At 42.1% G+C, this 17,815-nt stretch overlaps 1 protein-coding gene across 3 annotated transcripts; it reads left to right on the top strand.

Annotated features, from left to right (window-relative positions):
* The first annotated feature begins 8,428 nt into the window (after window positions 1-8,428).
* On the top strand, window positions 8,429-17,029 carry LOC100276256 (uncharacterized). 3 transcript variants are annotated; one of them, XM_008678719.4, is made up of 9 exons: window positions 8,429-10,224; window positions 11,404-11,982; window positions 13,117-13,219; window positions 14,225-14,293; window positions 14,696-14,807; window positions 15,476-15,564; window positions 15,872-15,933; window positions 16,036-16,132; window positions 16,535-17,029. In XM_008678719.4, the coding sequence occupies exons 2-9, from the start codon at window positions 11,678-11,680 to the stop codon at window positions 16,583-16,585; spliced, it is 888 nt and encodes a 295-aa protein (XP_008676941.1). In that variant the 5' UTR covers window positions 8,429-10,224; window positions 11,404-11,677; the 3' UTR covers window positions 16,586-17,029.
* The last annotated feature ends 786 nt before the right edge of the window (window positions 17,030-17,815 follow it).

The raw sequence follows: 17,815 nt of genomic DNA, 5'->3' as shown, positions 1-17,815 counted from the left end.
AAATTCTAAATGAAAACATAAAATAGAAAATGAGAAAGTAAATTGTAATAATCATTTATTACTCCTAGAATTAAATAATGAGAAGAATAATAAATAATAATATTGAAAAAATTGGATTTATATTTACATTAGGATTATATTTGAGACTTGAAATCTAAAAATTCAAATCATGAATTTTGAATTTGATTTGAATATTTGAAATAGCAAAGAAAAACAGAAAATGACAAAAGAAGAAGGGCTATAACACGGGTGGGCTCAATCACCTCCTTCCGGCCCACCACCACATCCCACCTGCGCCGGCCCAACTCGCCACGATGCCGTAGAGACCGACAGGCGAGGCCCGTTTGTCAAACACACTCGCGCTGACGCTTGGGCCCGGTTGAAATGTCTCTGCTGCGCGTGTGGTCACCGACCGGCGGGGCCCACATCCCAGACTCAGAAACTCACTGCACAACGCCATCTCTCATTGACACCTGGGGCCCGCTTGTCATCTTTTTCCCCACCTCCTCCAACAGAATGCAGCCGGATCCGTAGCTCGTGTGCAGCAACAACCTTACCGGAGGTCGCGACATCCATTTGCAACCGCCCCCGTATATGCCCAACCAAGATCCCCTAGCTAGCGCCTATATAGCCCTGGTAAATCCACCTCTGTCTCCTTGAGTCCATCACGGAAGCCAACGGAGAGAGGGAGAACAGAGGAAGTTCACCACCACCGTTGTCGGGGACCATAATTAGGGGTACCCTCAAGACGCCTAGTTCTCAGCTGGTAACCCCCATCAGCATAAAGCTGCAAAGGCCTGATGGGTACGATTAAGTCAGGGATCAGTCCACACGAGTGACTCGATCACGCTTCACCCGAGCCTAGCCTCGGCCAAGGGCAGCCGACCTCGAGAGACTTCCGTCTCGCCCGAGGCCCCCCTTTTTACGGCGGACACATCACCGGCTCGCCCGAGGCCTTGGCTTCGCTCAGAAGCAACCCTGACTAAATCGCCACACCGACTGACCAAATTGCAGGAGCCTTTAACGCAAAGGTGGCCTGACACCTTTATCCTGACACGCGCCCCCCGGCAGAGCCGAAGTGATCGCCGTCACTCCACCGCTCCACTGACCAGTCTGACAGAAGGACAGCGCCGCCTGCGCCACTCCGACTGTGGTACCACTCGACAGAGTGAATCTGACAGACAGTCAGGCCTTGCCAAAGGCGCCACGGCGAACTCCGCTCCGCCCGACCCCAGGGCTCGGACTCGGGCTAAGACCCGAAAGACGGCGAACTCCGCTCCGCCCGACCCCAGGGCTCGGACTCGGGCTAAGACCCGGAAGACGGCGAACTCCGCTCCGCCCGACCCCAGGGCTCGGACTCGGGCTAAGACCCGGAAGACGGCGAACTCCGCTCCGCCCGACCCCAGGGCTCGGACTCGGGCTAAGACCCGGAAGACGGCGAACTCCGCTCCGCCCGACCCCAGGGCTCGGACTCGGGCTAAGACCCGGAAGACGACGAAACTCCGCCTCGCCCGACCCCAGGGCTCGGACTCCGCCCTGGCCTCGGCCGGACGACCTCCGCCTCGCCCGACCCCATGGCTCGGACTCGGCCTCGGCAACAGAAGACAGACTCAACCTCGGCTTCGGAGGAGCCCCCACGTCACCCTGCCTAGGGCACAGACCCGCCACGTCAACAGAGAGCGCCATCATCGTCCTACCCCAAATCGACTCGGGTCACGGAGAACAAGACCGGCGTCCCATCCGGCCAGCTCCGCCGGATGGGCAATGATGGCGCTCCACAAGCTCTGTGACGACGGCGGCCCCCAGCTCTCTTACGGAAGCAGGGCGACGTCAGCAAGAACTCGACCGCTCCAACAGCTGTCCCTCCGCCAGGCTCCGTCGCACCTCCGACAGCCACGACATCACGCCAGCAAGGTGCCAAGACCTCTCCGGCTGCCACATTGGCATGTACCTAGGGCACTAGCTCTCGCTCCGCTAGACACGTAGCACTCTGCTACACCCCCCATTGTACACCTGGATCCTCTCCTTACGACTATAAAAGGGAGGACTAGGGCCTTCTGAGAGAGGGTTGGCCGCGCGGGACCGAGGACGGGACAGGCGCTCCCTTGGGGCCGCTCGCTTCCCTCACCCGCGTGGACGCTTGTAACCCCCCTACTGCAAGCGCACCCGACCTGGGCGCGGGACGAACACGAAGGCCGCGGGACTTCCACCTCTCTCACGCTCGGCTCCGGCCACCTCGCCTCTCCCCCCTTCGCGCTCGCCCACGCGCTCGACCCATCTGGGCTGGGGCACGCAGCACACTCACTCGTCGGCTTAGGGACCCCCCTGTCTCGAAACGCCGACAACCGTCGACTATCGCGTACGCCTCCGTGGGAGTCTTCCTGTCGAGACCTGAGGCCTCCCCAAGTTGTCTCCCAGGGTCTTATTGGCGTCCCAGGGCCGGATTACCGATCAAGCGGTGGTAATTCCTCGTTGGGGCGCCTATCCCCGTCGTGGTTCCTCCCGGTTCGTGGGCTGCTCCGTCTACGCCTCTGTCGTTGGTAAGAACCTTACCTAGCGAGTTTGAGATGTTCTCCACGTCGCGTTGCGAGTCTCAAATCGAAGTATTATGCACCCAGGTGTTGGATTGCGTGGCTCCGGTGATCGACCGTCGTGGATCCCGGGCGGCGCCACTGCTGTGTGGCGTGGGCGGGGGGGGGGGGGGGGAGAATGATTGAGGTCGTTGGATGTGAAGCTACGGCCTAGATTAGATGAGCGTACCGGTTTGGCCAAATTGAATCCAAGCCATCGATCGCTGAGTGAACGGATCGGACTTGATCTCGCTCGAATAATGTCTAGACCGTCGATGCAAATGGATGGTCGGGATTAGAAGACACGTACCCTTCGCGCGATCGATTCTTGGTCGTAGATCTTGTAAACGACGGGTGATAACTTATCGGGTTTATTTAAAATCTGGCCGTTGTTTCCCGATTTAACGGTCCACATCGTAGACCAGCTCGATATGCAGGGTGATCTAATCGGGACCGCATGTGTTTGATCCAACGACTCAACTTCTACCGTACCCTTTCGGCAAGGAAAATTTGCAAAAGAGCCCTCCGAGAATTATAAAACGAACCCTCCGTCCACAACAGTGATGAAATAATTTAATTTAGGTCTAGAAACTTATGAATTAGCCCTTGTGTTCTCAGATTTTTAGAACCGCAGTCTAGGGAGTGAATAAACCCAATAAATTAATCCATAAAATGTTTTCTAGTAAGAAAATAATTCCAGAACCTTATTTAATCCATAAGAAATTCATTTTAACTCCTTTTTGATTCATTTCAGTTGCATTAGGTTCATATTACTATTGTTTATCATCTGGTAACCTTAGTTTATTATGGAACCTAGGTTAAAATTATGCACTTAGTTTCTTTTATATCTAACACTTAAATCTTCGGAAAATCATAACTTTAGAACTGTAACTCCGAATTTAGTGGTTCTCTAACCTACAATCTCGTAGCATCGCGTAGAATACTTTACGATGTTTGTTATCATGTTTGGTGTAATGTTATTTTTATGTGATCCTTGTCTATTTGTATGTACTGCTACAAATAGCGGTGAGGTCACGAGAACTTGAAGACCAAGTTGTTACTTGGGGATCTCAAGTCTAAGGCAAGTTGTGCCCTTGATCACTTTTATTTATCTAATAATGCTCCTATTAATCATTGTGACATGCTCAGGTTATTTTGATGGGACCTAATAGGTTTTCCTAGCATTGTTTATCCCCCACCTTGCAAACAGATGAATTCTTGGGTAGATTTGCTATTGCTCTACCTGGTTTTGGAAAACTAATGTTTTACTTTGATCATGTTCCAATTATGTTGTTGTTTAATTATTGCTCATGATAAGATCATATTGTTAATTAGAACATGGAGAACCACCCGGGAAAACAGAGCTACCACAAGGGTGGAATGGGACGCCCTTGGCCAAGTAATTAGGAAAACTAGGGAGAGATTAACTTACCCGGGTAGGGGCAAGCCGGGAGGCGTCACTGCTAGAGTATAGGGAGGTCCTCGGGTCGAACTGTCTGTGAAGCTTTTCGGACGAGGGATTCCTATGCTTCTTTCGTCCTGAATCCGTAGCGAGTTTTCTAAAACTAGTGGAACTTTGGAAAAGCCTCGTAGTGCTACCCTGCCTTGCTTCCTTGGTAGAGGTGTATGAGGTCCGTACAACCCCGTGGCAAATGGGTAACACAACTTGTGGGTAAATATGTGCAGCCTCTGCAGAGTGTAAAACAGGTATATCAGCCGTGCTCACGGTCATGAGCGGCTCAGACACTCACATGATTAATATATGTAACTAAACTTAATTTATCATATTCATTGCATTGTGGGTGTTGTTATTAATTTGATCACTTATTTATTTGGGTCGGTATCTACTTGTACTTAGTAACTGCTAATAAAATTTTGACCAACTTTAAAAGCAATGCTCAGCTTTAACCATCTCCTTTGGTAAGCCTTACATGACATGAGCTCCCACCTTTGGCGAGTTCATGCACATTATTCTCCACAACTTGTTGAGCGATGAGCATTTGTGAGCTCACCCTTGCTGTCTCACATCCCCCTAGGTCAAGAATAGGTACCCACAGGATGAGGCGCTTGGAGGATGTTGTGATGAGATCGTGAGAGGTCTAGGTCGTTGTCTCCCAGTCAACTTTGGTTGCTAGATCGTCGTCTTTGTATGATGTAATTATTTAATTATTTTGTACAGAACTTCGTTATATATTAATGATGTGACATTCGTTTCTGTACCATGAGTCATCATAGGTGTGAGACTTGATCCTAGCACACTTGGTGGTTATTTCACGCCCGGGTTTTGGACTCCCTAAAATCTGGGTGTGACAATATGTATGAGAAATGTTACAAGTGAGTTGAGACTCATTCCTAGTATCTCTAGACACCTAAGTGCTCAAAAATCACTAAGTGATTAGCGTAGGTGCCTTATGAAGTGCTTAAGTTGATTAGACCACTATCATTAGCACTTGCTTTAGGTTTAGAACTAATTATTATAAGTGAGGTATAAACACCTCTTTTCCCTTGGCGCTTGCACGCGCCATTATATTGGTTGTACTAGGAAGGGCTATTTTTCTTGTGAGATCATATCAGCTATGTTTGTGATGTGGCGGACATCCTTTGCTAGAGGGAGTGTGGTGCACGATATTTCAATTGGAAAGTCGATAGTGAATACGATAAAGAGTGATAGGATAGGCCACAACCAGAGGAGCACTTGCGTATGGAGAAAGACTAGTGGTATCCACAAAGTTACTTGATTAGAAGTTTGACCCTCGCGTGGGCTTCCCTTATGTGAGGCTCCAACGAGGATTATAAGAAAGTTTATGCACTTCTCAATTCCTCAATAAAAAACTATGGTTATAGATGGGAGTTGTATCTCTATCGTACTTAAGCTTCTATATTATTTTGGTTGTGTGTTTTACCTTAGCTTAGTTATAGGCTAGTGTATAGGTTTAGAACCTATGTTGCATAAATTTTTAGGGTAGAGATGGCAACACTTAGTTAAAACTTGCATAGGTTCTAGCTAGGAAAAAATAGAGGCCTTTGTTTAGAGAGAAATTAGATTGGCTAATTCATCCTCTCTTAGGCGTCACCCTTCCCAACAAGTAGTACCAAAGATAGAATAGTACACAAACTTTAATGGGGGCGGACAAAAACTATTATAGGAGGCGGGCATTGCAACCGCATCTGGCCTTAGGCCTCTGTTAATCATCGATTAAAGGAGACGGTTACCCTAACCGCCTCCATGATTGCGTTAACTGAGGCGGGCACTGTAAGGCAACCACCTCGGTTAATTGGTATTAACATAGGTGGTTGCCTTAAAGAGTCTGCCTCCATTAATACTTTAACCGAGATAGTTGTGTTATGTTGTCCGTCTTGGTTAACACTTTTAACGGAGGCGATTGACTTAAAGAGTCCGCTTATGTTAATACTTTAACCGAGATGTGGTTACATTATGTTGACGTCTCAATTGACACTTTTAATGGAGGCAGTTGTTTCATTCAACACCCTCCCTCATTTCATCGCAAGGCGGTAGTAGCTAGAACCCGCCTTTAAGTTTAGAATTTCATTCTTTGTAGATTATATAATCTAATTTATATAATCTAATTTATTTTAAGTAGATTATAATCTCAAACTATTATGATGTCCATATGTTACAATGATACATAAATATTTGATAAAATGTTAACACATAATAATTACATCAAATAAATCATAGACTACACTGTCTCCTCTCTCACTGGTTGACGAGTCGGAAACCAATAGTATAACATGCTCAATGTTTTATATGGCAGTACAAAAGAATCTGAATATAACAGATAGAGACCGAAAAAGAGATAGAAAGTTAGGACACACGAGGGTCGAAAATTGCGCTTTAAAAGTGAAGATAAATTAGGACGAGATATCGAGCCAGCTCGGCTCGTTCGAGTTCGAGTTGAGTCGTTAAGCTAACGAGCTGATTCGGATCGGCTCGTTAAGCTAACGAGCCACAAAGTCAGCTCGGCTCGGCTCGTTTACGAGCTGGAGCTGGCTCATTTAGCTCATGAGTCATAGTAGAAAATAAACGATATGTATATAATAATAAATTTCTAATTAATTTAACAATAGAAAATAGTAATTATACTCATAGTTTCACATACCACATCAATATAACACTAAATTAACATAATTCATCACTTATCAATCACACACATGTTCATCATTTTAACCCACAATTATATTTGTATAGACCAATGTAACATATAAGCATAGTTCATCAATCATTAGTTTAACTCATAGACCATAGACATCACACATATATATAATATGTTCATCAATTATTACATAAATAATGATATGTATATAGTTTCGTTTTGCTGAAATGTGGTAACTCGTTTAGCTTATGTGCTGGCTCATTAATAAACTAAGCTGGTTTATTGAAAACCGAGTTAGGATATTAGCTCAGCTCATAAAAAAATTTAAATGAGCTGATTTAAGTCGAACCGAGCTGATCAGAGACCGAGAGAGTTAACTAACCATAAGCATTTTGTGGGGCCTTAATATAGACAACCCACTAGCCCGGTAAACAATTCTTTACGCCGTACGTACGTGTCGGTATCCTGGCTACCTGCCTCACACCTTGCATGACTGACGCGTGGCTTGGTATCAGGTCAGCAGGCAGGACTGTCCCTGTGATCCAGTCCAGTACTCCAACGCCGATTCTGCCGAGAAAAGAAAACGTTCACGCGGTCATCCATTCGCCTCGGCGGTCCCTGTCCCCAAATTCTGCAAATATATAATAATATATGCATGGCTCATCTACTGCAAATGCGAGGCTGTGGTGCTGTTTGATACAAAGTTTTTTTTAAGTTGTAGAAAACTACTAGTTTTGTAAAATACTTTAGTTTTTAAATGCCATAAAGTATTTAAATGTAACAAAACTTTCTAATATTAAATACCATGGCGTTGCTAAAACTTTGTTCTTTTTTTTTGAGTTTTGAACACTCTACTTCGTTTACATGGTTTTGTAAATCAACAGATTCTAAAAATGCAGTTTTTTATACCACAGTTTTTATACGCTTTCAGAAATTAATACTGATAGGAGTTTTTACAAAAGGTTAAATAAATATTAACTAGCAAACCGTACATATAACTAAGTAATTTGTTTCAAGATTTATTTAACTATCAATATTTGTTTCAATGTATCTTAGAAGCGAACTCCATAATAGTCTTTAAATCGTCGATCAGATTCTGTACCATCACTCCAAATCATGTACATGATAGAAATGGATGTAAGCATATGGTGGGAAGTAAGAAAATAGACGGAAGATTATTCTCTCTTTAATATTATGTATAGATATAGATATAGGTATAATTTTTTGGTGAAGACTTCTATTATAATTGGTATAACATTTTACCAACGGTTAGTTAGCTAGCTTAAAGGGATATGCTTCTTTGGAAAAACAAAAGAGAGAGTATTTTCCATGTACATTTCTGCATATTTTCCCATTTTTGGCTCAAAATAAAACTACTAGTCTACAATTCTAGCCACGTTAGGGCTTGTTTGTTTTGCTCTCAATCAATGTGAATTAAGTTAGATTGGATAAGTTTTAATTCCAAACAAGTCAAAATCTTTTATAATTTTTTCCAATATCATCCAATCCACATGAGATAAGAATAACCGAACAAGTTCTTAGGGCTTGTTCGTTTTGCTCTCAATCCATGTGGATTGTGTAGGATTGAGTGAGTTTTAATCCCAAAAAAAGTTAAAATATTTTATAATTTTTCCAATCTCATTCAATCCATATGAGATAAGAATAACCGAACAAGGGCTTAAGATGTTTGGATGACCTGGATTTGGCGTGAACCACTTTGATTAAAACTAACAAATTAAAAGAGACAATGTGGAATTACTTGCACGTTTCTCCTGAATTATACAATCAGACCTTGAGGTCCACGAGCTTGCTAACATAGGAGTAAATTTATTTATTTATTTATTTGCACCAGCAGCTGAGCAAATTAATTTCCATGCGTCAGAGGGAGCACGCGTAGATATCCATCCCGCCCCTGCGAAATGTAAGCAAGCATGGTCAACAGATCCAGAGATTTCCCATATACTAAACTAGTGCCACCGCCGCCGCTTACATGGAAGTAGTGTAACTTGACGTAAAAAAAACATGTCTGAAGAAGGCTGAAACCTGAAGAAGTCTTTTCCACGTTCTGCGCGAGATCTTAGTAATAAATGTACTTGTGATTTGTTCAGCAAGAATATGCCACTACACAGTTCCAGTTCTAGGTATCACTTACGCGGCTTACTGGGACTCTAGGAGCCGTACAGAGATGAGGAACTATGCTCATCCTTTTGTTTTCTGTAAACTTATCCAGTCAGGTGTTTGCATGCTACTTCCATCCAAATATCAGTGACCCCAGAAACACAACCTTGAGCTGCCATTCTTCATCAGTATCCACTATCCAGGCACATCCAACCATGACCATTTCCTCACGAAAAAAGAGGAAGGTTTCAGAGCCAGTTCAGAACACTGACACCTGTAATCTCCGGTCTAGTCTACTTCTTGCGGTAGGAGAGAATAGGACCAAGCAAACCCGCACCTTCCTCCACAGTTCATCACAAGTAGGCCAGTATAGCAGCAGATGCAGAGCTAGACACATCTCTGCGCAACAAACACTTGGATCGCGCGAGGCGAGAGGATAAGCGAGAACGCAAAAAAAGATCTTTGTCTCTTTTACCGTCCCAGTTGACCGGCCGCCCACCACCACTCCGGCCGACACATCAACAACCACTGTGAATGAATCCGCCATGGCCATACCTGCGATGGCGCCACCACTGTGCTCGGCCGCACTCGACTTAAAAAAAACGAGCTCGGAGCTGTCATGTCCTACTCCTACCTCCTGATGCCACCGAGCGAATACCACGCACACCACCACGAGACAGAGGGAGAATTCTTTCCCTCTTTTAATCTAGCAAACAAATGCAAGCGCACAATTGGAACAAGTAAGCTGGTGACCAGGAAAGCAATTCGAGGGAGGGGGAGAGGAGGAAGATTTTTAAAAGAAGGAGACGCCAGAAAGGAGACGACGAGTGCTCGATTCTTTTCCTCGCTAGAAAAAGTGGAAGCGAAACAAAGAAAAGCTGTGTGAGAGAAAGAGAGAGAGAGAGAGTAGACTAGCAGTACTAGTTAGTTTATGGTGGCAATAATTGTTTGGCAGGCATTGGGAATCCCGGCGCCAGTGTTTCCATCCCGCAGCGCTGAATTCCAAGAGATCTCGTCTGCCCCTCGTCCTCCTCTCTTCGGGCCATCACGGCGGCGGCAGCGGCGGCTCGGCTCGTTTGCGGTGTGCCGCAAGTTGTGCAACTGAACTGCGCTTTGCCCGCCCCCGGCCCTTCCTTTTTGGGCGCATATAAACGAGCAACGTCTCGCCTTTGGGGTCGGCGGGGCCGCCGCTTTTTAGTTGCGCTCTCCCCTCCTCTCCCCCGCACCCTGCCTGCCTTTTCCATTGGAGCGCACAAAGCCGGACGGCACCACCATTTAAAGAAGGCCAACCAAGCACACGGCACGGCGAAGAAGAGACCACCACCTCACACTCCATTCACGGCAGGATCGATCGCTATAGCTGCTGCGCCCCCCTGCACCCTTGCGTCTTCTGCCGCTGCTGCGCTGCGGCTCCGGCACAGGTGCGTTTCTTGATTTACTGGGCTCATGGAGTTCGGTAGCGTGATCCGGAAAACACCCCGATTTGGTGCCGGCCGGCGGCCGGGCCGCTGCGCTCGTGCGTTAGTGCTTTTTTTTTCCGTTCGTTTGCGTGACCTAGTGGAACGAAGGGAGCTTGGCGGTCGCTCGGGCTGCCGTGGAATTCGATGTGGAAAGCGAGCTCCTCACGGATAGCGCCTGGGGGCCACCGTCTTTCGTGTAATCATCGTTGCTTGATTTGGTTTCTTCCTTTTCGTTCGAGTCTTCCCGTGCTGCTTCTCTAGTGTACGACCAGTTCGATCTATTGTCTGCAGCGGTCTCCATCTTGAGGTGTCTGTGTCCAGTGTCCACCGAAGGTGCTGGAGGGTTTGGACTCTCTGCCTTCTTGTTAGCTTCTGTTGGTATTGTACAGTCCCTAGAGAAGGCTAGTTTTCAAAAGGTTATTTTGCTAATCTCCTCTTCGATTTGTCAAGACTGAAGGCATGATTAAAACCTTGTGTCGTCAACTTTGGATAGTTCGTTTCAGTTTTGGTGCTTTGTTGCGGTGAAAAATCTCATGTTCAATTCCCCTGAGAAGTCCCACAACTCGCTCCTACGTCCTACCATGATGTTAGTACTATCTTTACAAACAGAAACATGCACTCGTGTTTGTAAATTCATCTATGTCTCTATGATGTGCTTTTGATATAATTAACTTGTACTGAATGTAAGACTCTTGCTCTGTGTACTATAGTGTTCTGCTGCTGACATGGTTGAATTATTTTTTCGTATATGTAAGTGCTAATGATAGTCCATCTAGTTGTGCCAGCTTTGGTTAGCCACTTCTTGTAAGACCCATGTGAGTACCTAGTTATTGAGGACATTTGACTGCAATAAAAAACAAACTGACTGTGCATTGGATGGTATTCTTCTTCTTGTGAAGTGATTACTGGTTCTTCTCTTTGAAAAGTTGGTTCTCGCTCACCAGCTGGAAGTTTATTTTGAATTGGATTGCATTGTGATTATTTTACTACTTTGTGAGCTGTCGAATCTGTAGTTCTTAATATAATGATATTTAGCTCTTCTACGTGTTTGATAAAAAATTCTCTAGCTCTTTTTTATTGTTCCCGAGGACCAGATTCACCAATGTTTCTTGTTTCATGTCTAATGTGGAAGTCTCTCAGAACTGAGTACTTTTGTTTGAAGAAAGATTTGTTCAGTCAAGCTTTGCAAATTACCATCATAGTTTGGATGACATCCATGGTTACTTTGATGAGTTTATGGAGCCCTGGTTGCCGAGCTTATCTGGGTTCTCTGACAATGGAACTGTAATATTTGCAACAAAACTTTCCTCATCTTGGAAGAAAGTTTCAAGAGGGCTTGACAACTTATAAGTGTCCTGTGAAGCCTGATGACGTGTTCGTGAGGGCGAAGTGGGAGAGCAAAATTACTTCTGGCATGCAGATGTCAACAGATCCTAATCACTACGGGGTATTTCCACATTCATTCTGCAACCAACATGTGGTTTCATTTCAGACGAGTTCAGTTACTAGTGTATCAGGAGCCATACCAGTTTGTCTAGACACTTCCAGTGGAATGAATGGCAATATGGCGATGTTGAACACTACAACTTCAACGATTGTATCCACTGGTTCACCAAACATGAGTGCTGAGTTTTCTTGCCAGAACCTCAAGTATACTGCACCGTTGGCTGTGGAGTGGTCCTATCCGGAGCTGCAATTGTTGAATGATGGCCTCAACAAGTAAGATATACTGCCATTTATTCTGAATTAACTTTCTTCCAAGATGAGGAAAGTTTTGTTGCAAATATTACGTAAGATATATGGAACTGTAAGATATACTGCCATATAAATGTTGAAAAAAAAACTGAATTAAGTAGCTATTTTCATCTCACCTTAATAATGTGACTTTTTATCCTATATTTACTATTCAGTTCCTTAACAATTTGATCATGACCATGCATTGAAGTTGAGGTCAAACTGCCAAGATTTTGTGCTGCCTAAATAACCACTCCCTCGGTCCTGGAATATAATGGATATTCAGTTGTCTTAAGTCAAACAATCCTAAGTTTGACCAAGTTTGTAGAGCTGAGCAATAATATCTAGAGACTACGACACCAATGATTTTTTTTTAAAAAAAATCGACCGGGGAGGGAATGACCTTCCTCCTGGTATTATATTAAGAAGAGACCGAAACAATGGTCGTGGCCGAGAAAAAATCCCTGAACCCTGGCCCCCATCACTAACGGGTCGACGTTAACTGTCCACTCTGCAACGGCCTAACCAGAGGGTGGCGCACAGGACATCGTAACCCGAGAGCGGATAGAACACAGCGAGGAGATTTTTTAAACCAAACTAGAAAATTTGCCCCCAAGGGGAAACGAACCCAAGACTTGAAGGTTCTACTCGGAAACCCTTAACCACTAGGCTAGAGACCCTTTCGCACACCATAATATATATAATAAAGTTCATTTGATCTTGTAAATATTATTGTTCTTTTCTACAAATTTGGTCAAAATTAGGATGGTTTGTCTTAAGCCAACTGAAAATCCATTATATTCAGGATGGAGGTAGTTTATGGTTTCATAATGCTGAGTGTTGTGATGTTTGTAATTGATTTTAGTCAGAATACACCTGTTCTATGATGAAAGGATCACTTTTTATTTCTATAAGTAATTGTTATATGCACAATTTGTTGGAAATACTGGATCCCTGTTCTCTTGCTATAGGTGTTTTTTCACATTCATGCCTTTTACTTATACTTGGTCCAATAAAAAGAACTATGATATTTTTGTCCATCTTATATTTGAAGCTTTTACCCATTAGTTCGTTCCTAATAGTTTATCACTTTGGTGCTCTGGCTAATGAAATTTTCAGGTATGCAAATGAACCAGGAATCATGAAGTACATAAAGATAGCAGCCACGTTACCAGACAAGACAGTAAGAGATGTTGCCATGAGATGCCAATGGATGGCAGCGGTTAGTCTCTGATTTCTTTGATTTATTACAGTGTCAGAATGCCATTCCCTCATCTGTTATATTCAATTCACATTTCAACCAAAAACTTCACAGGTAGCTAAAATTACATAAACCTGAACTCCGATAGATACTAAAGCCATGCAATGTGTTTATCAGCTCTAGATTCTTCATTTGAAAGGAAGATGTGGTCCCACATCAGCTTATGGATGGAGACTAACAGTAGTTTATTATTGTGTGACTTGTCAAGATGATGTCACCATAATTCCACTAAACCAGTGCAGCGTATGTGAAAGTAGATCATGCTCAAGATACACTTATTTGTCCACAACTATAAAAATACTATAATGGTCTATTATGAACGTTAAAGTTAGTGTGATCTGAGCTAGTCCTAACTCCTAAGTATCCCTTTGATCTGTTGCCCCATAGAATTGCCTTTGTATTTGTCTAGTGTGTAGTAGAACAACATAAGACTGAGAAGTTTCTGCTTTTCTCCTGTATGTTCGAGAACAAAGTCTCTGTTTTGACATTACTAACAATAAGTTTTACAGCCTAAAGTTGGTCTGCTCTTGTTACATGTTGTGAGTTCAGAGTCTGTATACCGCTTGGAAAGCTTGTGATTATTTTATTTACGTTTTTCAGTTAGTACTAAGATGGCAAATTTGATTTGATCGATCAGTGAACACCATTCAATTCAACTATAGAAAACTGACACTGTCAATGCAACAAATAATAATAATAATAATTCCATGTCTCTTTTTGTAGTGTCAAGAAAGTAGAAAATATTTTTAGTTTGTTGTAGATGGCAAGCAAAACATCGGCCTGTTGATCCATCTTTTTGCCTTGAGTAATAGTTAGTTGTATGTATCATACTTGATGCTTTCCAATGGAATGCAATAACCAAATAGTGTTTGTTTTTCATTCTTGTTGTTAATAACGATTAGATAGTGATTTTCTGAGGTAGTTTGTTCATCATGTCTCTCTCGTTTTCAATGTCATTGCCTGTAGAGAAAAGAAGCTACAAGACGACGGAAACCTGAAGAACATTATCTTGGAAAAAAGATAAAAGATAGAAAGGTACTCATCATTTAGTTTTAACATTGTTACCTCTTGTTAGCACCAGTATACTCTACTTGAAGAATCTACTGTTCTAACTCCTGATAAAAATTAAATTTGGACTTCTTTGTTATATCAAATACTTTTTGGAATGCACCACAGTCCATGGTTCCATGCATATACACATGTTTTCGTGTTTGTGGAAATGATGAAATGAACTTAACATTTAATACTCCTGTAGCATCTGCTCGATGTGATTTAACTTTCTCCATAGAAACCCAAACCGGAAGATGCATTATAAATTTATAATGTGATACATCTAAATGCAGTTGGGCTGAGAAATGTACATGATGCAACCTTATAATTTTACAAGTAGTATCTATGAGTTCATTTCTATTGCTCTGATTAAGGTTGTCTCTTCAGGATAAAATGGCTGAGCCGTCATCATGGGGTACCAATCCTCCTGTTCAGACTGAGATGAGATGTTCCTCTTCTATGCCTGCTAACGCCAAACACAATGGGTTTCTCTCTGCAGGTTCGTAGGTTACTTAAAGGGTGACCGAGTAATTATAAACATACTGTTCACCGTTGCTTTTGGCAAAAATGAAATATTGTGTTCCTAGGAATGCTAAACTGTTACTCTCTTCGCTAGAAAAGAATGCAATTATAGCACAGTACTAAGTTAAAGTATCTTAAGTTTGATTAACTATATATGAAAAGTAAAATTATATATAGTTATGGTATCAAATAAGTAGCATTAGATTTGTCATAACTTATAAGATATTTTTTTATAATATATTTTATTTGGTGTCATAAATATTAATATTTTTATCTATATATCTGGTCAAACTTTATTTATTTTAACCAAGAATGTGCCTAAAATTGTGTTCTTTACTGGACAAAGGTAGTATTCCATAAAAGTCAAAACCTTATTAGAATTTAGCCATATTGCATTTTTGGCGATTCTGCTCTGAAGTTATTCTTTGGGCTTTTGGCCAATTAATTATATAAAACATCACCACACTTTTCAGCATATTTGAGGATTTTTATATATTGTAAATTTTCCAGGGTCCTCTTAATTTCGACTATAAGCATATGAAGTTTCTCTATCTGACAAAATTTTTGAAACAAAATTTGTCTTGATTACTTCAGATCATTCAATTCTTTAAAGGTTTGACATATGTTTGTATTCCTTTTATGCAGACTCTCAAATTGATCATGGAATGCTAAATATATTGGAAGAAAATGCTAAGCTACTCAATCAAATAGAAGTAAATATTTTAACATCACAGGTTGGTCTTTTGTTTCTTGTACAATGCATCTTTTAATTTAGCCGATTCAGTTTAAGGCATCATTTATATTTTAAATATGTGTCTTCTTCCAGGTCAAGTTTTAATTTGGTTTGGAACAAAACTATAGCATACCACAATAAAGGTTTATAGTTTATGCCATCCAGATCCATGCTCATAACATCTTGTTGGAGAGAGAAAACATTCCAGCATCTGTTTGCAGCATATTTTGTGATAAAAAATCCATTAGCAGCAGGAAGCTTTTGATGTGCAGGAGTAATTTTCAATTCGTCTTGATAATACTTTTCAGGCCCATAACAATATTGAACTTTTCCATCACGCAAGAAGGAACATCAATGGTCTTTTACAAAGGTAGAGTTTACCACATTTTATACACAAAATTGACTCAAATGGTGAAGTGAGTGCATGTTTATATGGATGTTTTTCTGATGTGATGCTCTCCTTAATGAACAGCATGAGCCAAATTCCCGGAATAATGAGCAAGATGCCCCCATTGCCTATTTCGGTGGATGAAAGGCTAGCTAGCTGCATACTCCCTCGTGCTCCTATGGTAAATTTCCTCTGCTTTGCCTATTATCTTCATTCTGGTGCGTTGTTGATTGTTAATCAATATCTTAGCTGTGAAGATACAGAATTAAAAAATGCAGTCTGGGCTTGACCAATATTCGGCTGGATATAATATGTGGCCACTAACCAGTTACTCCAAAAAATACTTCTATCATTGGCTTGATATTCTGTTTTGTCCTGACATTACTGAATAATACTCACCTAATAGTTGGTGATACTTAAATTGCTTATTTGTTAGTACAATACTCCTGAAGTATTTAAAACGTGCATTCATCAGTTTCAACTAGCAATATGCATTTTCCTTTGATGAATATATTGTTGTTCTGTTATCACCGGGTTCTACTCTAATGGCTCACTCTTGATATATCACTGCTTTCATTTGAAGGCTCAAGTTCTTGGCAGCAGTCATTTGAAAGAAGAACGAAGAGTATGGTAGGCCACTGCTAGACAGGGAAGCAGCTCAATTTTCAGCAGCAGTTTGACCAAAAATATCTGAAGAGCCATGTGCTTGGGAGTCTGCATGGAGAAGCATAGGTGAAAGAACGATCTGGCTTTTCTGATGGTCTCAAAGCTACAGAAGCAACATGATCCACTTCACCTCATGGCTTAAAGAACACTGTCTAGCTTGCCTTGTCAGGATGCTCTGTATTAGTGATCAACAAATTTGAGATAGGGAGAGTTTTCCGTAATCTGCAGTTTTCCTCACCTTGGTTGCACATATCGATTCTTTTTTGGGTTTTGTCCTGGTGATCGATGTTAACAGAAGTGTAGCGTAGAAATTGAACTTTGATATGAATAATTAGCAGGAAAAGCCTAGCCTTTTTGTCAGTTACTACAATGGTAACCAACCTCCTGTGTATCTAGTATTCTAGTTCTAGTATGATGCATATGCAAGCCTGGTTCTCTAAACGTGTGATTAGTTGCCCATATGTCTGAGTACCTATTTGATAGCCTACACTGGAAAACGTGGACTGCATAGATAGATGCAAAAACAAACCATTTTAAAGTCATTTACCGGCATACATCCGTACGCTGGAATCGGTCGTATCCATCCGGCCAGCCGTGCGCGAACCAATCAAGTGGTAAATAGCAATCTCTCCCCTTCTATAAGTGCTGCGTTTCTTTCTAAAACTGCAAGAATTTAGCAGAATTCCAATCATAAGTGTTGTAACACACGCTACGAACCAGAGTAATTTGCTATTATAGTACTTATTTGAAATGACTTTTTCGTAATAGTATTAACAAATTAGACTTCTTTATAATAGTACTAGGAACGTGCCCGTGCGATGCCACGGAATACAAATTGCGACCCTTTAATAGACTTAGGGCCCTGACGACGTGCGGTGTGAGTACAATAGTGACGGCAAAATATGTGATTGTTAAACATAGATATAGAACGATATAAATAAGTCTACCCAAATAGATTGAAATGGAATCACACAAATAATTTATAAAGAGTAAATATATAATGCTTAATTATAAGTAAATATGTTGACACCTTGTACACTAATCTAATCTTTTTTAATAATATTGTTAACTCTCTGTTGTATATTTGCCGGGATGGCATATCTGCACGAATTTTCCTCGTAACTTAACAGTTCAATAATAAAGTTCCTCCGAAGAACCTTTGCATCCTACACATAAGACATATAAGAGAACAAAACGT

This window comes from Zea mays, chromosome 4 (assembly GCF_902167145.1).
Source record: "Zea mays cultivar B73 chromosome 4, Zm-B73-REFERENCE-NAM-5.0, whole genome shotgun sequence".
Taxonomy (NCBI): Eukaryota; Viridiplantae; Streptophyta; class Magnoliopsida; order Poales; family Poaceae; genus Zea; species Zea mays.
The sequence above is the reverse complement of the archived record's forward strand: the minus strand, read 5'-3'. Positions and strand labels throughout refer to the sequence as shown.

Bases quoted from the DNA above. Each gene is read 5' to 3' on its own strand.
- LOC100276256 (XM_008678719.4), top strand. From the start codon at position 11,678: ATGCAGATGTCAACAGATCCTAATCACTACGGGGTATTTCCACATTCA. The intron at 14,808-15,475 runs GTTCGTAGGTTA...CCTTTTATGCAG, and splicing joins CAATGGGTTTCTCTCTGCAG to ACTCTCAAATTGATCATGGA. The intron at 15,565-15,871 runs GTTGGTCTTTTG...AATACTTTTCAG, and splicing joins TAAATATTTTAACATCACAG to GCCCATAACAATATTGAACT.